The 15175-nt window shown below is 37.2% G+C and overlaps 1 protein-coding gene across 1 annotated transcript; it reads left to right on the forward strand.

Annotated features, from left to right (window-relative positions):
• Positions 1 to 12281: 12281 nt before the first annotated feature.
• LOC128736341 (uncharacterized) lies at positions 12282 to 13185 on the forward strand. The gene is made up of 3 exons (XM_053830818.1): positions 12282 to 12354; positions 12438 to 12599; positions 12671 to 13185. The coding sequence occupies exons 1-3, from the start codon at positions 12282 to 12284 to the stop codon at positions 13183 to 13185; spliced, it is 750 nt and encodes a 249-aa protein (XP_053686793.1).
• The last annotated feature ends 1990 nt before the right edge of the window (positions 13186 to 15175 follow it).

The raw sequence follows: 15175 nt of genomic DNA on the forward strand, positions 1-15175 counted from the left end.
GAGATGATTTAGTGGAGCAGTTAATAGGTACAGGAACAAGTAAAAAATTAATCGTATGTGAACGCATGTGCGAAACCTGCGTAATATCCGCGATTTTGGAGATAGCGAGGAATGGTCAAACCGTCGTCTGGATCGATTGTTATTCTGGATGCGTTCCCGAAGCCGGACCTCCTCGGTGGAGCATGACAACCGGGTTCATTTGAATAAACTTATACAGCTGTTGTTAGCGGGAGCTCGATACATGATTAATTGGTTTGATTTTGTCGGAGGCTTGGCGTAAGGACGGCTGCATGCGTCAAACTGTTTGAACGTAGTAACATGTGTCGGACTAACATTAGATTGTCTTCTTTAACAAAGAGCCTTAAATTCTACTAGTATCGTTCATAGAAACACTAGAGATCGGTCAAAATTCTACAAGAAATTTTTGTGTGTAATTATTGCCTGTCAGCTTCAGTAAATTAATTCCAAATGAATGACAAAAACTGCATTTTGATTGATCGCGAATTTACATTCAATCGAACTTTCATCTCACAACATCCAATTGACATCCCTTTGCTACCAACCCGGGCTAGGTCAATAATTTTGTGGCCAACAAAAATAAAATTTTGTTTACGTTACGGACATATTGCTGAAAATTGAAAGATTTTTTATAAATACCCAAACAATACGTTTAATTTTGAGGTTATTATAAAGGAATATTAAGGTTAACTGTTGTGATGTAACTATCGATTGACGATATAACTTCTTGTAAAGTGACTATGATCGCTTAGGCTATAATAATATCGTTTGTGAATTTGATATCACAGGTACCTACTTGGAAAATTGTAAACTAATGGAATGTCTGAACGAGACATGAGACTAGGGCAACTTCATTTTGTATTTTGATAGACACTGCTTCCGTCATAAAATTGGACCGATTCAAAATTCATGTCTCGTTCGTCCCTGTACAATAATTTTTTTTCTATTTATACATACCTTTATTGTATCTTTTATGTAGACAGCGATAGCGGATCTTTACCTACGGTGAATAAGTGAACCTGTTTATTGAACCGTACTCACAGAACTAGTCGTCTGGCCATTTTGGTCGTATTTGTTATGCATTGGCAGTTTCAATAGTACATTTGGTAAAAGGTAACGACAAGGACTGTACTGTGCCAATTCATTCATGGTCGATGGGTAGTATTTTTTAGCCGTAGTTCGTGCAAAGAAAATCCAAAACTATCCTCTCCTTTGATGGCACACGATCGTGTGATTATCGGTTTGGTACGTGCTGAGATCCGTGTAGATAGATGGACTTCAGTCGAGAGTCCCATCGAAAAACAGCGCAGTTAGGTTACTACGAAAGCCTGCAGTCTAACATGATTTATGCTGGACCGGTAATCAATCAAACCATACAATTGAAATTCACCAGAGAAGGCCAAGATGTAGCAATATTTGATTTCCCTGCTACGTGAGTACCCTCACGTAGCCGTCTCGTAGCAAGCTGCGAGTCCACAAGTCCTGGGTTCTGAATGAGTTATCGGCCATCTTGCATAAGTAGTCGTGGAATTCCCGATTTTGTGGGCACAAATATGCAGATAAGACACACTTTTAATGCGACAAAAAACGATGCAACATGCCATTAGTGTCAACGTTATTCCCATACATCCCATGTACCGCTAGACATTGCGGCTACAGTTGATGTTCCTGGAAGTCTTTCCATACAGTTGTACCTACCTGTCAACTGGAATTGTGTGAAAGAAATATAGACTCTTAAGATTGATTATCATTAGTTAATAGGAGACGCACAGAATTTATAATTTGTCTTAAAATACAAATGTACGATGCGGAATGGACAACATCATTGTTATGTAAGCAGCAAAAACATACTGACTGATATTTTTAATTTTAATATTAATTTTTATCTCAGATTTTCTATTAACCTTTTGCAATATATGAATAAAGCGAATCATTCTCTTATCTATCTACCTTCGGGGTAACTATTATAAATCACATTTTAATGGCTGTCTGTAATGAAATGGTTGACTGTCAACGAACGTATCATATCCCAAAAATCAGATAAAAATAATCACATACGTTAAAATGAAACAATCTTCAATTGTTACTGATTCTACATATTTAATACAATAATCTGTGGGCTGGACATTCATTACTATTTCAACCTTTATGATGCACACAAGTAATTTTTAAAAGAAATCTCTATGTCTCAATGGTTGCAGGCGTCGTACCTTATACACTGAAGTCGCTTTTTACGCGGTTTTTTACGCGACTATTTTTACGCGGTTTTCGGAATTTACGCGGATTTGCTCAAAACGTCTATTTTTTCGCGTAGTGTTGAAATCCAAAGTTTTTTTTACGCGAAATTTTGGTTTTTTTACGCGGTTTTCGGAATTTACGCGGTTTTTTTACGCGGTTTTGATTTACGCGGGACGTATCCTGCGCGTAAAAAGCGACTTGAGTGTACTTATGAACCCCGTCCACGTATTTTCACAGCCACCATTGCATTCTATGAAGAATTGAATCTGAATATTTCGCTCTTCTCTTTTAAACATTCCCTTAAACAATGGCATTCACAGATTCTTATAAACATACATATGCCAGAAATGCAGTTAACATTAGTCTTTTTAAGTCGTTGTTTTTAACATTTGACTTTTTGGCATTTTTTCATCGTTTTTTGGTGTTGTTGAATACAGTTCAACGGGATTTTCAAAACTATAATTCTCCGCGAATTGAAATGAAAGACAGATCTGTTTTGCTGGGAGAATATAATTTTCCTAAGGATTTACATAACATTGGTAAATATACTAATTTACTTTGGGTTTGTATAATGATTGTTTAACTTACGTTTACTTCCCTTTATGTATCGTTACTATTATATGCGTCGTCTACGGGACGTTCAATGATGGTTTCGGTATATTAACAAATTAAATGCAGGTTATGAAAGTATTACGTTTGCGTATTAGGCACTAGATAAGGCATAGATAATAAGCACTAGTTAAGGTTTAGCTAATAAGCACTAGTTAGGGTTTTAGTTAATAAGCACTAAGTCAAATTTAGCGTTGGCTTACTTTTAATAACTTTAGGAATATAAAATTCTATTGCGGTAGTTAACTTTACTTGCACGCTTGCTCCAATACGGTTCTCTTTTTATTTATCTCGGTGATCTGTCGTTCGTTATCTGTCACTCTCTTATCACCGCCCCAGTGTTGTGAGCGATCAGGTCAGTCGCAGGGTTGGGATAATGCAGGTTAGCGCGCTGGCCAAATGGAGTAGGCCAACAGGTGTCTTTTCAGTGTTTTGTTGTCATTTTTTTATTATCTTTTGCGTATTTGGTTTGATGGTTTCATGATTTGGCTTCATCGCCTCTGCTCCTTTTATTTACAGTCTTTTCGAAGATTTTTATTGTCGTTTTTGGTCACTTCTTTAACGCTTTTCGGCGTCTTTTAATCACATTTATGTCTTTCTGTTTTGCAACATATTTATTAAGGTCATCTTACCGTTGGTAATCCAACACATAACTCACTTATATAACCATCTCGTTGCGTCCTTTACGTTTCCGAGTTGTTGGAAACAAGCAAAGGTTTTGCCACTAGAAAAGAAACCTCATCTAAACGTCATCACAACTTTACGTCCTATAAGCATATTATGCGGATTGTCAAAAATATTCGAGAAACTTCTCAAACAGCAAATTACTTCATATATTGACAGAAACAATCTACTAAGTGAATTCCAAGCTGGTTTTCGTGTAAATCGAAACCGCCGCGCCGTCCTGAGGATTCACAGCAATAATTGATAAAAAAGGTGTAGGAATCCTGCTTCTATTGGACTTTTCGAAAGCTTTTGACACCATTCCTCATCGGAAACTATTGGACAAATTGGGATCACAATTCAACTTCTCTTCTGCAGTAGTGAACTTACTCCAGTCGTATCTCTAAGGATGAAAACAAACGGTGTTCTGCAACGGCCGCTTCTCGAATATGGTAAAAGTAACGTCTGGTGTACCCCAAGGCTCAGTTTTTGGCCCTTTGTTGTTTTGTTGCGACATAAACGGCCTTCCGATGGTTTTCAGGTATTGCTCTATCCAAATGTATGCCGATCATGTTCAACTCTAGATTGGACGACTCGCGGCCTGTGTATGCGCTATATAATCAGCAGTGTGAATGAAGACCTAGAATGATCCCGGCGAAATGGACTGGTGTTTAATACTGACAAAAGCAGTAATTCTCGCTGAAACGGGGCCGCTACTGACACGAGGTCTTCAAATATTTGAAATTTTGCTCTTAATTGGTTGAAAATGGTTAAAAAATAAGAATGACACTTTTGATACCTCGAAATAGTGGACCCCTCGTTCGCCAGGGGGCTTAACAGTTTCAAACAAAGTTTAATTTTGAGCAAACCTTGAGATCTATATCATGTGATATTTCATAAATTTGCCATGAAACAACTAACAAATGGCCCGGTTCTGTAAAGAAGAAGAACAGGGCTTTCGAATGGAGTAAACATTTTTTTGGCAGCCATCTTGGATTTGGTCGCCATGTTGGATTTTATAAAAAAAATGGCCGTTTTCACCATGAGCCCCCCAACCGATTTTCATTTTAAGACCATTGGAAAGCTGAGAAAAAATGCTATAAGAAACATTCATGAAATTAGGTGTGCAATGGCATTAACTGATAAAACAATCAGTTATTTGTAGCAAGGTGCATAATTTTCATATAATTATTGTGATATTTCCGAAATTTGCTATGAAACAAACTACAAACAACACGGTTTTGTAAACAGGAGAGATAGGGCTTATAAACGAAGTGAAAAAAAATTGGCGGCCATCTTGGATTTGGCCGCCATGATCAGTGATGGAAAAAAATCGCTTCTAGCGATCAAGATCGTAGAAGCGATCAGATTCAGATTCATTGAGATCACTACTTGTAAGCGACAAACACTTTGTCGCGATCCGTGCAGATTATGACAAACCTCATGTCTGATCATGTTCATTGCATGATTGCGTTGAGAAATATAACAGATACAGACGATTGGTTGTGTGCATCGTATGAAACACAATACAAACAACATGTGTGACCTTTTTTCTCGCAGCTAGGTAAGATGTAACACTGTGATCGACTACTGAAACTGTTTAGAGAACAAAATCTTGTGATCAATGCTAATGATTCACTGTTTGTCATGATCTGAACGGATCGTGATCTGTGCGTGTGGCGATAACTCACAGATTTTATCAAAATCACTGATCTTCCATCCCTGGCCATGATGGATTTTATAAAAAAATCGCCGTTTTCGCCATGATCCCATGAGAAGAACAGGGCTCTTCTTCTTTACAGAACCGGGCCATTTGTTAGTTGTTTTATGGCAAATTTATGAAATATCACATGATGTAGATCTCAAGGTTTGCTCAAAATTAAACTTTTTTTGAACCTGTAGGCCCCTCGACGAACGAGGGGTCCACTATTTCGAGATATCAAAAGTGTAATTCTTATTTATGCACCATTTTCAACCAATTAAGCGCAAAAGTTCCAATAATTGAAGACCTCGTGTCAGTAGTGGCCCCGTTTCAGCGAGAATTACTCACTGTTATTTACAAGCAGACGTCGAAAAACTGACAGGTCAACGATGCCCGACATCAAGATGGACGGCAAGAATATTCAGTGGTCAGAAAAACTCAGTAATCTGGGATTTATATTCCAAAGCGATCTACAATGAGACGGCCTAATAACACAGCAGTGCGGAAAGATTAACGCTGGTTTGCGGACGTTATATGTGTGTATGTCTGCGGCACCGGTTAAAACAAAGTAAAAATGTCCAAATCGCTAATACTACCGCATTTTCTTTTCGGAGATGTCTTCCACATTCGCCTCAGTACAGCCTGCTTCGATCGCCTTCGAATAGCTCTTGCTAGCTATTGCTATGTGCGCTTCGTTTTTGGACTAAGCCGGTATGATCACGTGACCCACCTCCAAAAAAACTTGTTGGGATGCCCTTTGCAAGTCTACGACTCGTATCGTTCCTGCATCTTCCTGAGGAAGCTGATAGCAACACAAGCTCCAGCCACACTGTACCGAAAATTGATGCATGCCCGCGGTTGACGTTTGCAAAATTTAGTTATTCCGGCAAATAACACCATGAACAGGGAATCAAAAATCACGAACGCACAAGAGACAAAGATATTGTCCCTACTTCAAAAAGTTGCGACAATGTATGATGAAAGTTTGTCACTATTGCATGGAGATGGAAGTTAGGACAAAGACAAGTTATCGTAGCTGTTTGTCGTGGATACAGATGTTTCATGACAACTATGTTGTTGCCTGCGAAAATGACACACTGCTGTATACAATACGTATTGTACGCAACAAAAGCAATCCCAATCATGCCACACTGTGTCGGCAGCGGTAGTGTTTGGTAGTTACCAAGGTAATGTCGGAAACTTTTATACATAAGACTTTAGGTCAAAGCAAACTAATTTTTTTCCTTAAGGTTTGGGCTTTTCGTTCCTTTAGTTCAAGTTGCTGATAAAGTATTGTCTTCAACCAGCCGACTGGCGACAAAGACATATTTTATTGTATACCTACATCACCAACAACAAGCGCTTGTGAGAGCGAGTGTGTATCAATATATATTCTCATCGAAAGTTGTCCTGCTTGCTGGTGTGAGTGGATAGTCATTTGTCCCAATATTTTGTTATCGCGACACATTCTGGTTGCTACGTATGTTTGTTTTATAGGCAGAGAATAACTGGTTTGTCGCTCTTCGTTTTTGTCGGTTATTTCTGCGTACGGATAATGATATTTTGATTCCCTGACCATGAATTACGCCAACTCATTGTTCGTCCAGGGTATAATAAATTGGAACTGGTCACGTGCAAATTCCGAAGTAGTTTTCAAGAGAGGCTGCATCGACTTTTGGAATCGTAATTAGAGTAATAGTTAGTTTTAAATAACTGTGTAGAAATGTAAGACTCTCTTACAACTTTTGACAAACCGGAAGTAGCATTTTTAACTGGGTAAACCTTAAGGTGCTTTTAGATTGGCAACATGTGGCATGCAAATTTTCCCAAACTGTTGCTCAATGTTTCCAAGCAACGTAGCAACATATAACAAATGTTCAGGTGGCAACTTTTTCGTCGTCTTTTCAATGCCGTTTCACCGTCTTCTTGTCGTCTATTTCCTGTCTCTATGTCGTTCTTTCGTCATCTTATTGTTATTTTTTCGAAGCCTTTTCATCATCTGTTTGTCATTTCTTCGTTGACTTTAATTCGTGTTCGTTGTCTTTTTGTCATCTCAGTGTCGTATATTAATGTCGTCTTTTATGGTCTCTTTGTTATCTATTTGTCGTATTTTCGTCATCCATTCGTCGAGGTTTGACATTTATTTCTGGCGTTTTTGTAGCCTTTTTGAGTCTTAGAGTCTCTTCGGCGTTATTTGGTCAGCTTTTCTACGTTTTCGGTCATCTTTTTTGTCGTTGTTTCGCTTTTTCTGTTTTGCTATTTATTTTTCGTTGGTCGGTTTATTGTTAATACATCCAAAATGTTGTCTTTTCGTCGTTCTTTCCTCATTTTCTAACGTTTTTTAACGTTTTTTTATCGTTTTTGTTGTATTTCTTGTTTGTTTATGTCACTGTTTTGATGTCATTTCATTATATATTGATGTTACATATATTCGTCATGCTTTTGATGTCTATCGTCGTCTTTTCGTCAAGTTTTCATCGTATTTTCGCCTTTAACAAATGTATCGGGACGAGTGCGTTAAGAAGTGCCTGCAGACATAACAATATTGTTTTTAAATCAATGGTTGACAACGCACTGAACTCGCCGGAACTTCGTCCAATTGAGAAGTTTTGGACCATCATGATGGCCAGACTTTGTGAAATACGTAAAGTGTTGGATAACAGGCTGACTTTGAAGATACAGTGGGTAAAAGTATCGAAAGTGTGTCCAAAATCGTATGGATTAGGTGTCAAGGGTAACGTGCGGACATTTGTTTATGGAGCGAAGATTCAATAAATCAATGAAGTAGAAACCAAACTGTAACGTTACCATAACATTTATTCCCAGAAAGCTAGAAGAAAATCTAATTCATTGCATTTTTGGCGACCATTTTGGTGTCCTATTTTTTCGAGTATCGGCTTTATTGATGTGAATGCTGGTTGTTATTATGAGGAGTAGCATGCAAGTTTTGAGCGTCTTTCGCATGCCAGGAGTGGCTTTTGACGGTGATTCCTCTGCAAGGCGGAACATCATTTCTTCAACCTAGTAAGCGTCTGTACTTCATATTAGAAGCAACCCGTGAAAGCGCCTGACCCAGACCGCGGCGGCTGAATTAAAAAACTCCATCATGAAACTCGGTAGCATTATCCAGGCATCGAAATAAGCACATGAACTGCAGGCTCTGTACCGGAAACTGTAAAACGCTAAAATTTCCTATAATTACATTGCAAAGATATATAACAATGGCGAGAAGGTGTGAAAATTCATGACGGTGAGGCCTTGAGACCTTGAGTGCACGAAATAACCGGGTACAGGGAATACTAGCAAGCGATGAAAAGAAAAAGGAAGACTACCTAAGCATTGTCATAATGGACAATTTTGTCTAGAATCATGTCAAGAATTGACGGACGCGAAACCAGCAGCCACGATCTTGTGAAGGAATTAACACCAAAAGGAGAACAGAAATCATGAAGAACTCGTAGGAATGTGGAACAGAGGTGAATCGGTCAGCTAAAGTCCAATAGAACCGTTGGAAAGTTCCGACTTCTTATAGAACTTATAGAACTCTACAGTAATGGTAAGAAACCATTAGTAATGACATAATATCCAGTATTTGAAAGAAGAAAAAACTACCATTACATTTTGTTAAATAATTTGGCATATTAATTTCTATCAAATAAATTTGGTTTAATCATAATTGTGTATACATTTGGAAATATTTTCCTTTCCTTTATCGATAATTCCACAAAATTAGTTTAGAAATGATAACGTATAAATTGATAATCAAGTATACTGACTAGATTATTGTAGATCACGTATCATCAGGTTGTGTTAGATACGCCTCTTTCATAAAACATTGTTTTATCAATCTCTAGAACATCGAACCGCCATGGAAAACACAAACCTTAACAATTCAATAACCCCCAAATGTTTCCGTTATTCAATATATCCCTCAGTATATTGCACACATTTTTCAGTATAGTTTGCAATGGAAACCTATTCATAAACTCGCAAGTCACTTGTGTTCTAGCAAACCGGCTCATAAAAGCCCAATTTTATCGCCAATCAATCAGATAGAAATCGTTGTCGGTTGGTAGCCAGCATTCTGGACTAGGATATTTCTACCTTGGTATCACATTCAATATTTTGCATATTCAAAATTGCCTGGAGAAATTATCATACAATACCAGCGGCTTAAGTTAATTTAGGCCGCTTCTTTTCAATAACCGAACGCCGCCAAGATGAGTGTTTGGCAAGCGATTTCGCCCGCAAAGCCTATTGGTTTGCAAATCGGTGGCAGAGTCACCTGTCCTGTCCTGATGTAGGCGCCAATTAGTCCAGCATGGGTACCATTTATTGCTATGAGTCGGTCACGTACTGCAGCAGTGCCAGTTGGCCGGTGCGGTGGCGCTGGTCTCAGTGCAGAACATCCGCTTGACTTCAAACAGATGTTACCAAGTGAATGACGCGGGTTCTGTTTGATTCGGACACTCGAAATTGAGAATGAGGATTTATATGATGCTTTTTTTTTTGGCTGCACGTGAGTTTCATGCTAAACAGTGCTGCAGCAGAGCAATTGAAATTGATTGAGAAATATAGACACCGGAATGGTTCAATTGCAGATTTAGTTAAATTATTTTGGATTCGTCCAAAAGCGCTGAAGCTTATCTGATTATACTCTGATTGAAAGTGTTGGCATGAAAGAATTGTACATCACTTGTTCACTACTTTGGTATAGTAAAGATCAAGTGTTCATTTAGGAAGTAAGTTTCTGACACATGCTATCGCATTGCAATGATGACATTATTGTAAACCAACAAGGCTTATACGTTAATTTTCTAAACTTTTCGCATGCCTTTCTCAACTAAACCTATGTTAATGCCAATTAGTCGAGTATGATATAATTTGAAAATAGTTATATCTTTAACTATAATATTATAACAGAATATGATTGTAAAATAAATATAATTATAATAGCAAATTTAACCAAAAATAAAGCAGCCGTTATTGAAATTCAAACAAGCTGAGTCTAAAATAAAACTAAAATTTGCAAAAGTTTTTAAAACTGAGATATACCATAATTACAACTAAGTTTCAGAAAAAAGACTGAGTTAAACGCTATATGACATAAAAACTTTAGACCAAATTACGTTCATCGCTCATAGCCACAACACTACGGAATTAGCTCGATGAGTAGCCTTCTTGGCGTAATACGATATCTAGTATTGAAAATCGATGTACAAAATCTTTATTAAAACTACTTTTATAGCAGATGAAACCTCTGAGATTATCATTTACATTTAATGTTGGTTGCAAGTTGTTCACTAATTAAACTGCATTAAAATGACGTGTGGAATACAGAAAACACCTTAAAAACATCTCATCTCAAGAGCACATTAACAGAAGAGCATCCTTGTTTCAAAGGATGAGTTCAGCAGAAATTAATGTAATTATTAAATTCTGTAAAGTTACTGTGTTTCACAGCGGTTTTCTTACATTGTCTTTTTATCGATTACGAAGAGATAATCACTGAAGTTTGAATGTAATCAACGTTCACAAATGAAATTTCTGCCCGGTTTGAGTAGATTAAAAAAAAGGTAAATCCTGGAATGTATGTAAACCAAATCATTGGCTAGTTTGGCTATCCATATTTTTCTCTGCGCTCTCCTCATCGACAAGCTGTCGATGTTATATCACCCAATCTATATTCACCTTGCACTAATGTATGACATTTTTTTAAGGAATTTACAGTTTACAAAAAATAGAACAGTATTTTTTTGCAAAAACTACTTTTTTTACTTTTGAAAAATAAGAAATTTATTTATTTTGGTCACTCTACGTCCTTAGAGTCACTGAATATTTAATATCTCTGACACTCTTTAACAAAACTTATTGTATAATGAGAACCGTGGCGATGAACTTACTATAAAACAGGGAACTAACAAGAACTCAACCTAGGCAATTTTTGCATAAGCAGCTCGTTGGTATAGATTCGTTAAATCTTGCACTTTTCCATATTTGAAATGTTTTCCAAATACAAATATGAGTTTGTTTGACTGATTAGTTTAAATTTTTGGGTGAATTTATTGAAATTACAAGGAATATCAGATATGAAACAACCTCAGAATGTGTTATATTTAATTTTTAGTAGATTTTAACAGCATGTTGCTACATTGATAGAAAGAGGAGTTTACCTAAGTTTAACTTTGAATTTGAATTTGGAGAAGTTAGACTCTCCAGGGTTAGTATGGCAAAATAAACTATCCACGGTTTAAATTGCGAAGTGCAAAATTATAGCAGAGCATACAGCTGAACTTGATACAAGCTCACAAAACAAGGTTTTCACTTTTCCAAATATTATTGTTTTAAATTACCCAATCAGGCATATGCATAGATTGTTTTAAAAGATCAGATACCTATATAAAATTTATTAAAAACACTACTATATTGAAAATTCCTTGTTAAGTTTATCCGAATGCTCCTAATGTTTCAATTTGAAAACCATCAACCTCTGCACTAGTTTTTCAAATGGCATCTAACGTGAACTGATTTTTGGCAACCACATTGTACCTGCCGGCCCTCCAAACTATCAATGGCACCGAAGGAAGACGTCGCTGAGTAGGATTCTTCTCCAATCGGGCGTCTCTCTTTTCTTCTACGCGCGCGCGTAATTTTCTCTTTCATTTCGCTCACCACGCGCTGCTGGCGCTGCTGCTGGCTGTGTTTGCCTTGCGCTTTCGACTGCCAGTTGAATTCAAATTTATTCTAAAATCTAATAAACAGGATAGTCTTACATGCAAAATCAGTTTGCGCTCACGGGAACAAAGGAGGCAATAATAATTTACCTCGCATGAATACCAAATAATCTTTTCGATACTTTTTGGTATAAAAGCACCAGATCCCGGTACCTGAATTATCAGTAATCGGTGGAAACTTATCGAAGCATTACATAAGTTTAGCTCCTGATTTTTGTATCGAAATTGTCAGCTGACAACGAAATCGCGACCGGTCGAACACAAATTATATATCAAAAAATCAGAAAGTGAAGTTTAGAAAACCCAATCCAGTGAAAATGAATAAAATTGTGGCTTTGTTTGTTGTGCTTTGCGGAGTCAGCGTTGGATATTCAATCCCAATTCAAAATGGTGCGTTATCAGTGAGCAAAAGGACTACTGTAAAGTGTTCAGTGAAAGATTGTGATATTAATTCAAATGTTTTCAATTGGCAGCCCTCATGTACTACCGTCACGCCATGCCGCCCTATATGGTACCTCACCAAGCGATGTACGGATTTCACTATCAAAACCAACAGCTGAGGAATCAACACCGTTCAGCAGGAGTGTCTGCTTTCGCGGCCGGAAATAGTATCGCAGCTGGAACCTATCTGAAAGGTAAGTGTAAGTAGCAAAAGAGTTCTGGTAAACTCTCTCCAATCCATGTTCCTATGCCGAATAATCACCAGATTGCAAAACTACAGATATCGAGAGTGCTGAGCAGCCCGTTCAGAACGACCCGAACGTGCAGTCCACTGCTGAAGCCTACCCAGAAGAGCAATTCCCAGTTGAGGATGAACCTCAGTATGAAACTCCAATTGTGAATGATCAGGAAGCTGTCGAACCAATTGCTGATGTTCCAGTGGCTATTCCGGCGGCAGTTCCAGCTGTTCCAGCTGTTGTCCCAGACAAGAAGAAGAAGGTTACCGTCCAGTTGGACTCCGACGAAGATGACACTGCCGTCTATCCAACCCGTCGTGGTGCCAATCGTCCAGCTGAACCCAGCAGCTATTTCCCGATCAATTTCGGTGGTACCAGCGGAGGCGCCATTGCCATTGCCAACTCGTACAGCACGGGAAAGGGTGGATCGGCTACCAGCACCGCCACTGCCTACGGTAGCCCATCGGCAGCTGAGCTGAGAAGAGCTACCCAACCCGCTCAATTGAAAAAGAAACCTGCCAAGCTGCGTGCACGGAAATACTGAACAGGTGTTTTCGGCCAGTCAAGCGCCCTAGATTGATAAGTGCAACCAATTCCGTCGTAGATTTACAAAGTAAAAAAAGTGCAAAACGTCGACTAGCTATAGGATTCCGCGATGTGCAACAAACAATTAGTATTTATTGTAATTGAAACCTTTTCTGATCGAAGAATATGCTCAAATACAAAAGACTTCGAAGTGTAACACGTTGGAGTGATTAATTCTGGAACAAATATCACACTTTTTTCAATTCCGTAACAGGTATCAAAAATCAAGGGATTTTAAATCCATATTCCAAATTGTTTCTATATCTAATTTCATTGTTCGTTTGAATAATGCATATTCAACTATTCAAAGAGCATCATTCAATTAGTTTTGGCTTCCGAAATTTTGATGTAGATTGTTATAGCTCGATACTTATTCAAACTGTTTTTTTTTTCAGACATAAACACACAAGAAATATAGTTGCGATAATGCAGTGGAGACGCGTGGTGTTTTGATTCCAACTGCAAATAAACGGATATCAGAAGTACAGCAGTCCCCCGAATAAGGCGGTGCGTGGTGCTGCACGCCTATGTTGATTTCATAGTTGTTCATTAATAAAAAAAGTTGATTTTTGGTACATTGTTATTATCTGGCGTAACCTCAAAATCAACTGAGCAGCTGAGATATCGCGGTGGGAGTATAGCACCACCCATCGCCTTATTTGGGGATCTGCTGTATCTGTTTGCTTGATAAAAATGTCCATTTCCGGTAACCATAAAACACTATGCGCCTTCATTGCATTATTGATACTAGATTTCTCTAAGCAATTGTACCTCAAAACTAAAAAAAATACATCTCTGAGTATTTGATGTTATGTGAAATAATCTCAGCTTTCTAGAAAAAATATAAAAAATGGGTGTATCTTCGGCTTTAAACCATGTCGAAACAAATATTTTTATTATTTTTGCGACTTAAAAAAATTAATCTTATATTTTTCTGAAAACCACATTGTAATATGTTTAATTTGTTACAATAAACATCAAAATCGGTCGAGTTGTGAAGAATTATGTATTTTTGATCTTTGTTACCACTCTAACTCTGAGGGTGAGGGAGGCCGGATAGGGAGAGGGCATATCTAAGCGTTAAACATTATAACACAGGTCTAAAATTTTCCTAAAAAGAACCAATACACAAGATTTGAACTAAATGACAGAAAAACTTTTCAGATTTGTACACGGAACAAAGTCAGAGAAACAAAAAAAAAGACGAAATTTTGTTTTTTCGGCCACATTTTATTCGTTTTCTTTTTTCTCAAACTCATTTTTGTCAAACTATGTCTCATTTGAAACGCTCACAAGCTGTTGAAATCTTTCCTTAATATCTATAAACAAAACAAACAACAAAGTTTATTTAAATACTTTTTTTAGTTGTTTGATCTGCAATTCAACACAAAAAAAATTCTTAAAAATTACATGGCGAAAGCCCACGTCTATTTGTTTTGTATTTTATGGAGATATAGTGATGTTAGCAAACCATTCAATTGGCATATTTTTTTTATTATTATTTTTACTACATGATACCATGTAGTAAATTTAATTTGGATTTAATATGCATTTTGTTGTTGAAAATCACCTGAAAATGATTGCAATAAAATTTACTTTGACCTCCCCAAAATTGATTTTTGTTAAAAAATATATTAATTTTTTTCTCAAACTACATCACGTGATGTATGTTCACAAGCTTGATTTGCCAATGTAATTCCATGGATCTTGAATGCTTTCTGGCGAAACTACCCGAGCAGGAGCGAAGCGCAAAATAATATCAAAATGTGTTATTGGAAATCGAATAACTCATATCAAAATTTGGTCTTGTTTTGGCTGACATAGTTGGTAAGATAACAAAAAATAATATCAAAATTTTACTCCTTTAAGGCCAAAAGAATAACTACTTGTGTTATTTGAATAACAAAGCAATAACATGACTGTTTTCAGAGTTTAGAATAACATATTTT

Source organism: Sabethes cyaneus, chromosome 2 (assembly GCF_943734655.1).
Source record: "Sabethes cyaneus chromosome 2, idSabCyanKW18_F2, whole genome shotgun sequence".
NCBI classification, from domain to species: Eukaryota; Metazoa; Arthropoda; class Insecta; order Diptera; family Culicidae; genus Sabethes; species Sabethes cyaneus.

What these genes read in the sequence shown, in the direction of transcription:
- LOC128736341 (XM_053830818.1), top strand. Translation starts at nt 12,282, where the DNA reads ATGAATAAAATTGTGGCTTTGTTTGTTGTGCTTTGCGGAGTCAGCGTT. An exon ending in TTCAATCCCAATTCAAAATG is followed by an intron (nt 12,355 to 12,437) that starts GTGCGTTATCAG and finishes TTCAATTGGCAG; the next exon opens with CCCTCATGTACTACCGTCAC. An exon ending in AGCTGGAACCTATCTGAAAG is followed by an intron (nt 12,600 to 12,670) that starts GTAAGTGTAAGT and finishes AATAATCACCAG; the next exon opens with ATTGCAAAACTACAGATATC.